Here is an 11,848-nt window from a genome sequence, read left to right as displayed (position 1 = left end):
AGTATTTAAGATATTTTATGGAACTCAAATTTGACTCTAATAATTATATTATCTGGATTTGGAGCTTAAAGATATGATCGTATAGGTAAGTAGATTTTTATGAGATAATTGATTGAGACATCTTTGAAGTGTATGAAAACGAATTGTAAATTTAGAATTTTGCATTTCTGAGAAGGATGTTTATAGAAATCGTAGTTTTTCTTTCGTTGGAAACGTCTCACCACTGGATTTGTTGGCACATTATAATGACAGGCACTTGATCCAAGTTCCACGCTGACGTCGAGTGCATTGATGAGGAAGATGCTTCTTCTGGACACGGAATTGGTGAGTTCTCCCCCTGCTGGCACTCTGCTACAGATGACGTAGCAACACTTCAGTCATCGGGCGAGTATAAGCGCCGTATGACATTGACTATTGCGTATTCCACATATTGGCCTTGTCAGGTGACTGCTCCTGTGCTTTCTCTGTCTCCACCCTCATTCTCATCACCGGAAAGAAAGAGGCGGAGAAAGATCGAGATGCATGCCCCTGCTGCAGGTGCCCAGATCTTCCAAGGCGATGAGGGGAAGGAGGAGGATCAAGAGCAGCAGCCGATTACAGCGAGTGTTCGAGGACTAAGAGGAGGAGGGAAAGGGACGTGGAAGCACGCAGCCTCCCACGTCGCAACGACCATCGCCACACCGGCGGCTTACGCGCCTTTGCCCTTTGCAGTCGCCTCCCTCGGATGGCCTCTTGGTGCGACTTTTACGCCTACAGCTACCACTCCTTCCATCCTCACCCTCCTTCCGTTCAAGCGAAAAGCATCTTTTGCAGTCTGCTAAAATAAGCATCTTTTTGACTAGTCTGCGATGGAATTAACCACCAATAATTCAATGAATTAATGCCCAAATTCCTATTCATAGATTGACATCTTCCTGAGATAATTCCTTATAACCTGGTTACATTTTCTGAAACCCAAGGATGCATGTCTCTGAATTCTCTGATCTTGTCCAGGTGTCTGCAGTTTGGTTCTTGGAACGTTGACTACCTGGTATTCCAGCTTACTTATCGCTTCACTGTGGAAATGGGACGGAGAAAAGCACACCACATACCGTCTTCTGGGACAGAGCATATACGGTGAACCAAATGTTTCATATGCATTGATTATTTATATCCCAGTGTCATATTTATTGTCTAAATACGTTTTGTCTTTCCATCTTCCAAGGACGCTGGGGTTATTGGTCTATAACACTATTCCAGCAAATTGCTTCTCTGGGCAATAACATCGCCATCCATATCGCCGCTGGAAGCAGTCTCAAGGCAAGACTCCAAAGCAGGAGCTTTACATGCAGTGATCAGCAGTTATACTGATCATAATTACCGTCTCTCTCACCAGGCGGTGTACAAGTACAATTGGGACGGCGGCTTAACATTGCAGGATTTCATCATGTTCTTTGGGGCATTTGAGCTGCTGCTGTCGCAACTCCCTGACATCCACTCGTTACGGTGGGTGAATGCGCTGTGCACCTTCAGCACCATAGGTTTCGCTGGAACGGCGATTGGCGTGACTATTTACAATGGTAAACTTCTGATGTCGTGTTCTTCTTTCCTACTTCGTGTGTGTTCACTTAGCACACACTTCTAAACGCTTAAACTTGCTCTGCTTTGCCCCTTGTATCAAAAGGTATCCTTCAAGGAAGGCCTCACCTTGTGCTGCTGGTAACTCTTTCTTTCTTTTAAGCCCACCAAGGACAACGTGCCATTCTTTCTTTGGCAATGCAGGGAAAAATATGGATCGGAAGTCAATCAGCTATGGGTTTCAAGGAAACTCCTCCTCTAGGGTTTTCAAAGCTTTTAATGCTTTAGGAGTAATTGCTTTCTCATTCGGGGATGCGATGCTGCCCGAGATACAGGTACAAGATATCACTGAAGCCTCCTTTTCTGCTTGAATTCTCTCTTACTATCCTGGTTTTGCTTGATTTGATGCCAATTTGGAGCTACTAAGTATGAGATGATATATGATCTATGCCGAAATTAAGCTTAAACAAGGATGTCTTACTTAACTATCTTGGATAAATAAAGATTTTGATATATTGAAAAGGGAATGGATCTTTTGAAAAGATAAAAACTAAGAGGAGAGGGTGAATAAGTGCTTTTGAAGAATTTCGATAATTTCAAAAATTTCATTCGATGAAAATCGATATCGAAAGTGTACTTGACTTAAAGCAAGTGTAATAAGCAAATAAATTAGTAAGTAATGAGAGTAAAAGACACCAAGAAAATGTACATCGCATTCATAATGGTTCGATAATCGTGATCTATATCAACTTTCGATTCCTCCTCCATCGAGGCCATCGGCTTTTACTAACGATCTTCTTTCAATAGAGAAAGACTAATTACCTTTGTTATAACTCTTTCTCCTTTTTAAAGATTTAGAAGAAAACATTTATAAGTCTTACATTTTCCTTAGATAGAATTCTAAACTTTTGAAGAAGAGAAGGGAACTCTCAATACTTTTCAAGATTACAACTTTGATTTATCAGCATTTTAGTTCACTCTTTCTTATCTTTTCACAACAGGGATGAAAGGGATATTTATAAAGCCCAAATAACTTCAAAAATGAAGTCAAAAATTTAAATTTCTGGATCTTCTGAGTATGAGTAGTACCATCGCCAGTGTTAGGCGGTACTACTGCTTGACAGAGCCTAGGAGATCGGGCTCTAGTGGTACTACCGCCTGCTTGGGCGGTACCACTGCCTGCTAGCATAAAGTGTTGGCGGTACTACCACTCAATCTGGGTGGTACTACTGCTAGACAACTTGAGAGACTATGTACTTGACTTTTTGAACTCATAGGCGGTTCTATCGCCAGTTTGGCGATGCCACCGCCTAACCTAATTTGTGTCATTAAATAGGCCTTTCAATGGGCCCAAATCAACCATAATTCAAGCCCAATGAGCCCTTAATTAAGTTAATAAGATTACACCCAAAACTAACTCAATTGAGGCCTAACCTTTGACAATCAAGACACTAACAATTATAAGACAAGAATTTTATGTTGTCAGGCATGTCATTGGTTCATCTAAACTTTGTTTGAACTTTTGATACGTCATCTGAATCTTTGGCATATCGCCTGATCCATCGACATGTTGACTCTCGCAATATCTGATCTTAGCACAATGTTTAATTCTTCCAGCACGATGCCCGATCTCTAACTCCAACTCAATATTTGATTTTTTTGCTTTAATTGTTTTACCTTTTCATGATCGAAGTTAATCTTGCATCACTTTTCTCAAAACACATATTAGATCATAAACTCATCAATTGATTTCATTATCAAAATCCGAGATTCAACAATCTTCTCCTTTTTTATGATAAAAATCAATTGATGATAGAGTTTAACTGAACTCCCCCTATCTATATGCCATATCGAAATAAAACAAACTCGAATTAAAAAGGAATGATAACCTTCGAATTTAAGTGTAAACGATTTTAGTCGTGATCATATGCAACACATTATATCAACATAAACATTATTTGCATCATATATATATCATCATTATAAACATAATTTCAAATCATCAAGGTATAATATAGATAATTCCAAAACATAAAATTTTAAATCATCACTTTGGGCATAACATACATTAAAATTTTTATATCATTCATCATTACTTCTCCCCCTTTATCATTAACAAAAAGGAGAAAAGTAAAACTATCATGTTCTTGAAACATGCAAGCTTGTAAATTAGCAAGTTTTACATCACTTTGCAAGCTAGCAAATTAGCAAGTTTTACTTCTCTTTGAAGTATGAAGGCTAGTAGGTTTTGCTTCTCTTGAGATGAGTAAGCTAGCACTTTTGCTTCTCTTTGGGCATGCTAACAATTCTCTTTCTCCCCTTTATCATTATATAAAAAAAGAAATGAGAAGGGAATGATTCAATGGTGTAAATATTTCAATCATCACATAAATAAATGAAAGATTAAGCCATGAATATGAAAGATCATGAATCATTTTGACATATCTCTTCTTTTGTAAATAACAAAAAAAAAGAAGCATAAGAAATGGTCTTGATTAAAAAAGAAAACTTAAGTCATGAAAATCGAGAAATTAAGATAATGATCTAAAAAATATAAAAAAAATTCATGTATTTTGAAGATTTAACATGCCTAATTCTCTTCTAATAAAATCAAATTATTTCTTATTCAGTGGTTAGTAAAAATATCTGCTAATTGACATTTTGTATTAATAAAATCTAAATATATATCATGATTATTAACATGATCTCTAATAAAATGATGTCTAATATCAATATGTTTAGTTTTAGAATATTGAATAAGATTCTTTGTTAAACATATTGCATTATGTTATCACATTTTATAGGAATATTTTTTAAATAAAGTTCATAGTATTCTAAAATATTTTTCATCCAAATAACTTGTGCACAATATGCACCTACTGTTATATATTCAACTTCAGTTGTAGATAATGCAATAGAATTTTATTTCTTGGAAGACTAAAAAATAAGTGCATGACCTACGAATTAACATGTTATAGATGTGTTTTTTCTATCTATTCTACATCCAGCAAAATCAACGTTAGCATAGGCAATCAATTCAAAATTTTTATATTTTAGATACCATAATCCTAGATTATGAGTTCCTTTTAAATATCTAAAAATCCTTTTAAATGCTTTGAAATGAGATTGTTTAGGATTAGATTGAAATCTAGCACAAAGTCCAACACTAAATATAATATCAAGTCTAGTTGCTGTGAGGTATTGTAAACTACCTATTATAGTTTTATAAGTTTTTTTATCAAAGCACTCTCCTTCATTGTCTATATCTAATTTCATAGAAGTGCTCATAGGTGTGTTAATGGCCTTAGAACTATCCATATGAAATTATTTTAATAAATCCAAACCATACTTAGTTTGACTAATAAAAGTTTCATCATTAAGTTGCCTAATTTGTGATCCTAAGAAAAATATTAATTCATCCATTAAACTCATTTCAAATTCTTGGTTCGTACTTTTGGCAAATGATTCATACAAAGACTTATAGAACAAAAAATAATATCATCAACATAAATGTAAAAAATAAAAAAATTATTTTTAAAATATTTAATAAATAATGTGATATCGACCTTATTTTTTGAGAAGTTATTTTGAATAAGAAAAGAACTAAGGCTCTCATACCAAGCCTTAGGGGCTTACTTCAAACCATAAAAAGCCTTAGATAACCTAAAAACATGATTTGAAAAAGTAGCATTTTCAAATCTGAATGGTAGTTCAACATAAACTTCATTATAAATAAAGTCATTTGGAAAAGTACTTTTCATATATATTTGAAATAACTTAAAATTATTATAATATTTATAGACAAGGAATATCCTTATTATTGAATCTCAAATTTTGATGATGAAACCAATTGATGTGTTTATGATTTGATCTGCATTTTAAGTGATGCTGGAAGCTTCGATCAGTGAGAGACAATTAAAGCAGGAAGAATTATGTTGAGCCGGAGTGGAACATGTCAGAAGATTGAACGTCGCACTGAAGGATCGATCAACGAATCGACAGAAGGCTTCGGGCCATGGATTCGGGCATCGGGCCAAGAAGAGCGAAGATTGCACCAAGGAAATCAGAGTTGTGGAGGTCAACTGACCGATTGGGCAATAGGCTGCAAGAAAGGATGATGCACCGAATAATTGAACGAAGCATCGATAAAACAATGACATGCTGAACAACACTTGATTCAAGCTTTATAATAATTGTTTAGATCAAAGTGGGTTTTATGTATACAAGATTAACTATGATAGCAAGGTATAAAGCAAAATGAAGTCCCGTAGTCAAAAACGAGATTTCTTTGGGAGTTCAAGATTTATCGGAAGTCTGGACATTCGTCGAAAGTACTATCGGAATTAACCGAGAAGTCCAGGAGCTTGCTAAAAAAGCTCATTGGAACTTGCCAAAAAGATCGTCGTGAAGCCCAGGAGCTTGCCAGGAGTCTGTTGGAACATTGCCAAGAGATCGTCGGATGTTCGCTGAAGATCATCGGAAGCATTCCGGAAGAAACCTAGACTTACGGACTTATTTAGCTTAGTAAATGTCTTAAAATTCGTAGTTAGCACATAATTAGGTTAGAATTAGGTCAACTCAATTAGGGGTCAATTGGGCCTAAATTGGGAGTGATTTAGGCTCATTAGGAGGCCCATTCAATGACCTAAATGTTGGGCCAAGCGGTAGAACCGCTTGTGAATTGGAAAACCTCGGTCTTCAAGGCTGTCAGGTGATGGTATTGCCTAATGACAATGTGTCAAGTAGTGATACCACCAGATTGGGTGGTGCTACCGCCCAGTGTCAGGCTGCAAGCAGTGGTACTGCCCAGTGTAGGCGGTGGTACCGCCCGTACCTGGAGGACCTGGATGTTTAAATTTTTGGTTCCATTTTTTAAACCATTTGGGGCCTATAAATACCCTACTTGGGTAGTAAGAATGTAGCAAGAATTCCAGAGGAAAAAACTGAGTAAACTCTGCCAAAACTTTTAGTTCCCTTATAGTGCTTAAAGTTAGTCCTAAGGGAGATGTGTGAGGGAATACTTGTAAAAGAGTGACTTGTAAACATTTTCTTCTAAACCTATGAAAAGGAGAAAGTATTATAAGAGGGTAGTTGGTCTTCACCCATTAAGGAAGACCGGTAGTGGACGTTGGTGGCCTCGACGGAGGAGGAATCGAGAGTGGATATATATCACAACGACTGAACCACTATAAAATCTTGTTTGCATTTATTTTGAACAATTTACTTTCATAGCAAACTTCCTCCTTACTTTGCTTTTACTACACTTATAAACAAACACGCTTTCAAGTCAAGCACATTTCCAAAATTAGGTTTTATTGAATGAAGAATTTTTAAACTAACGTTTTTATCACTGTACTAATTCACCTCCCCCCCCTCCCCCCTCTTAATACCCACTCATTCCTTACAGTTGTTATTAGAGCCTCGTTATTTCTTTTGGTTTAACAACCAAGAGAAATAGCTCTTTTCAGATTTCACGAGGGTTTTCAATCGTTCGTCCTCTTATGTTCAATAGAACATACTACACTTATTGAAAAACTCGTATGAGAGTTTTCTTGCTTTCGTTGAATCTCAATTTATGGAATATAGTCAAAGTTGGTTTTCAAAAGTCTTCTACTCCAATGAATGAATGGAATGATTTGGAGAAAAAAGTTTTTTCTTTAAATTCTAGAGCTATGAATGCTCTATTTTGCACCTTAAACAACAATGAATTCAATCGGGTTTCTACTTGCAAAACAGCTTTCGATATTTGGCACACTATTGAAATCACACACGAAGGTACAAGTAGGGTTAAAGAGTCTAAAGTTAATCTTTTGATATGTGATTTTGAATTATTTTGTATGAAACCAAGCAAAACCATTGGAGACATATACACCCATTTTACTAATGTCATTAATGGTTTAAAAGCACTTGGTAAAGTTTTTCGAATCTTGAACTTGTTAATAAAGTTATACGATCTCTTTCTAAAAATTAGGATTTGAAAGTAATTGCAATATAAGAGACAAAGAATTTAAATAAAATTTCATTTGAAGAACTAATTGAGTCTTTGATGACCTATGAAATAACACATGATGAACTTGAGAACTACATTCCAAAGAAAAGGAAGGATTTTGCACTTAGAACAAATGAAGACCACTCGAGCGAAAGCTCGAACTTGAACTTCTCACAAGAAAGCTTAAAAAATTCTTAAAACAAGAATCAAAGAACAAAAATAAACTTAAAAAGAATGTAACTACTTGCTATGAATACAAGAAGAACAAAGTACCTTGGGATGAATCGAGCTCATCCGATGACGAGGAGCAAACTGATGAAGGCGAAACGATGAACTTCGCTTTGATGACTCTCGACAATGAGGTAAACAACTCAAACGAAACTTCTTTAATTTATTTTGAAATTACTTGATGATTTTTTTATGAATTATTTTTAAATTAGTTAGTAAAAAATTAAAAAATAAAAATTACAAAAAAATATATCATGCTTCTTTTTATTTTAAAAAATGAGCATGAAAATTGCATATTTTATGATAATGTAATAAAATGTTAGAAATAAATCTAATACTTGTACACCTAAAAGGATTAATTCTATGTATGTTTTAAAGAAGCAATAATGAGTATCTTGATGATTTTTATATTACTTTTCGATGATGATGCTGTTAGGATCGAGAACACTAAGAGGGGGGGGGGTGAATTAGTGCAGCGGAAATCTTTTAGCAATTAAAAGCGAAAGCTGCATTCGTTCGATAAAAACGATTTTGATGTAAAAGCCGATTCTAAGATTACTTAAGATTGAGCGCAGTTTACATCAAAACATAGTTTACGTCTAAACGCAGTTTGCGTCTAAATGCAGTTTGCGTCTAAACGCATTTTTACGTCTAAACGCAGTTTTACGTCTAAACGCAGTTTGCGTCTAAACGTAGTTTTACGTCTAAACGCAGTTTTACGTCTAAATGTAGTTTGCGTCTAAACGCAGTTTTATGTCTAAACGTAGTTTATGTAGTTTTACGTCTAAACATAGTTTATGTCTAAACACAGTTTGCGTCTAAACGCAGTTTGCACAGTTTATGTCTAAATGCAGTTTTACATCTAAACGTAGTTTGCGTCTAAACGCAGTGTTATGTCTAAACGTAGTTTCAGAAAGATATGAACTTAGAAACTCGTTCGTAAAAGCGCAGAAGACAGTTTGCAGTTATAAATGGAATCAAAACACAAACGTAAGCTGCAATGTAATGATCGTACGAAAACACCGATTTACGTCTAAATGCATATTCAGAAAGATCAGAACTTAGAAACTCGTTCGTAAAAGCGCAGAGGGTAGTAGCTATGTAGGAGGTTTGCAGTAATGATAAAGTACTCAAAGTAAAAGCAAACCAGAGATTTAGAGTGGTTCGGTCAGTCTTGACCTACTCCACTTTTGGCTTCCTCCACCGACGAGGTCGCCGACGTCAACTAGAGGCCTTTCTTCACTAGGCGAAGGCCAACTGCCCTTTTACAGTTTCACTCCTTTTGACGGGCTCAGGAGACAACCCTTACAGAACATTTCTCTCCTCTCTTTACAACTCAAAACTTGAAGAACAGAGGGAGGAGAACTTTAGGCCTTAACAATAATTTTGAGCTCTAAGAATCACAGAAAAGATCAAGATTTCGGTGTAGGTCCCAACCCAGTTCAAATTTGGAGCTCAAAACGATCAAATCCTGGAATTCCGGGATTAGGCAGTTGCACCTCCTGATTGGAGAGGTTGCACCGCCTGGCAGAGCTCGAAGATTGAGCCCAAGCGGTTGCACCTCTCTGTCAGGGGCGGTTGCACTGCTTGAGTCTGGCTCGGAGACTGAGCCCCAGGCGGAGCCACCTCCTAACTGAGGCAGTTGCACCTCTCCTGCCAGAGCTCGAAGACCGAGCTCAGGCAGTGCTACCTCTGTCAGGGGAGGTTGCACCGCCCAGTCTCGCTCGGAGACTAAGCCCAGGCGGTGCCACCTCCTGGCTGGGGCGGTTGCACCGCCTAGTCTCCCTGGGAGACTTAGCCCAGGCGGTGCTACCTCCTGGCTTGGGCGGTTGCACCTCCTGGTGCAATCAGGGTCCGAATGGGTAGCTCCATTCGACCCAATTTTGGTTTTTCAGGGGCCCAAATGCCCCAAGATTAAGCTAATGGGATCACCTCCCATTTCCAACTTAATCAATGTGCTAACTACGATTAATTCTAAGACAATTTCTGCAGCTTTGCTTTGGTGCGTCAATCGCTTCTTCCGGTGAGTTTCCGGTGAACTTCCGTCGATCATCCGATGAACCCTCGGTGATGCTTCTGTGGACTTCTGGCAAACTCCTAGACTTGCGATGATCCACTTGGCGAGTTCCGACGAGCTTCGCTTGGCAAGCTTCTGGACTTCTCGGATCTGTTCCCGTAGAACCTCCGACGACTATCCGAACTTCCGTCGAACTCTCGAACTCCCAACGTGATCATTGACTTGACCCCGGCGTAACTCCTGCTGCTTGTCTAACTTTCATCGTAGTTAATCCTGCACACTTATCTCAACATATAGATTAGACAACAAATGACAATTGACTTCATCATCAAAATCCGAGATTCAACAATCTCCCCCTTTTTGATGATGACAATCAATTGATAATGGAGTTAACCTTAACTCCGCCTGTCTATATGCCATAGTTGACATAAGACTTATTGATAAGTTAAACCAATTAAACTTATCAATACTCCCATCATGATACCCATCATGATGTATCTCTCTGAAGATGATGTCAAGGCTTAACATCCATTTTCAGTTTTCAAGTTTGAATGATGATAATGTAACAATTCATCACATAGTAAGATATCAACATGTAAAGCTGTGAAGTAGGATTTTGATAGAATTGTATGATGTGCACATATCAAATATTTTAGCAAGTATTGCATTTCTTCACATGGTAAGGCATCAACTGAAGGCATAATGCAAATTATTGCATATGTTCATATATCTCTTGGTGATGCAAAGCATGGCATAATCATAGCATCGATTCATATATTCATATATTTTTCGGTGATGTAAAGTATGGCATAATCATTTATAGCATCAATTCATACAAGCATATATAGCATCAATTCATATTCGTATATTTCTTGGCGATGCAAGCATGGCATAATCATTTATAGCATCAATTCATATATTTCTCCCCCTTTGTCATCAACAAAAAGCATGGTAGTTATGATACTAGGAAAATAATATAAGCAAGCATATAAAGGAAGGATATTTTTCATGAAATTTATACGCAGGAATCATATTTTGATACCAAGAAAATCTGATTTATAGTATTCGGACAATGAGATGCATTCGGACAAAATTATGCTGCTGATTTTCATATATAATCATGGAAACATGGCAATCAAGTGATTTGATCATTCAATAAAGTCCGAAAAATAATTTTAACAAGTTTATCTATTCGGACACATCATATACCAAAGAAAATGATACTATAAAAATTTGAGATATATTTACTATAAGGCACAAGACATATGTTTACCACAATAGATGTTTACAACCATATCAAGGATTAAGACAAAGCACATCATGGTAAGTAACATAAAGAGTTTACAACAACAACAAATGTACATACAAGCTCATTCATGAGGTGGAAAATTAAAGTGCCTAAATAAGGAGTCAAATTGACTACGAATTTGCTACAGCTCAGATAGGACTTGATCTTGACATTGTTCAATCCGTTCTTGTCTCTATTCGAAACGGTCCATCCGAATCCCAATATCTTCGACAGATGATGTATAAGTTTGCTCAAGTGGATGTGTTTCCTCAAAGGAACAGATCGGAGGAGATTGAGTACCCCTAAATACTGGTGTTTCTGGTTCTGGTTCAGGTTAAGGGGGATCGGTTCTTCTTGGCATTCTAACCCAATTACCGTTTCTATAATAACATCTTAGTCGGTGAAGTAGATTTTTGTTTATTATGCTAAATCTATCTACTTTTATTACTTCTTCTTCCGGTGGTATTAAAATATCATAAGCTTTCATTATTCTAGTGATTATACCACCATATGGGAGCATCATGTCTTTCTTAGATAGTTCTAGCATGTTTTGTTGGATCAGATAACCAAGACAGATGTTATGTCCTTTCATGATCAAATACATAGTTCCTAGTTCTAATTGACTCACTTCATCATGATGGAATTGTTTAGGAAGAATTATGCTAGTCAGGATGTGATGAAGTATTTTAGTGTTTAGAGGAAGTAGATGTTCACAGCTTTTAGGAACAAAAGCTAAGTTGGGATTGGCAAAGATTGTTCCTAAAGCTTC

At 36.8% G+C, this 11,848-nt stretch overlaps 1 protein-coding gene across 1 annotated transcript in view; it reads left to right on the top strand.

Annotated features, from left to right (window-relative positions):
* The first annotated feature begins 386 nt into the window (after window positions 1–386).
* LOC135628213 (GABA transporter 1-like) overlaps window positions 387–11,848 on the top strand; it is a 30,517-nt gene continuing 19,055 nt past the window's right edge. Inside the window, exons 1-5 of the mRNA XM_065134769.1 lie at window positions 387–735; window positions 994–1,116; window positions 1,205–1,299; window positions 1,376–1,559; window positions 1,762–1,892. Of these exons, the coding sequence (XP_064990841.1) occupies window positions 402–735; window positions 994–1,116; window positions 1,205–1,299; window positions 1,376–1,559; window positions 1,762–1,892 (867 nt within the window). The 5' untranslated portion in view covers window positions 387–401. The remainder of the gene's footprint in view (window positions 736–993; window positions 1,117–1,204; window positions 1,300–1,375; window positions 1,560–1,761; window positions 1,893–11,848) is intronic.

Source organism: Musa acuminata, chromosome BXJ3-1 (genome assembly GCF_036884655.1).
Source record: "Musa acuminata AAA Group cultivar baxijiao chromosome BXJ3-1, Cavendish_Baxijiao_AAA, whole genome shotgun sequence".
NCBI lineage: Eukaryota > Viridiplantae > Streptophyta > Magnoliopsida > Zingiberales > Musaceae > Musa > Musa acuminata.
The sequence above is the reverse complement of the archived record's forward strand: the minus strand, read 5'-3'. Positions and strand labels throughout refer to the sequence as shown.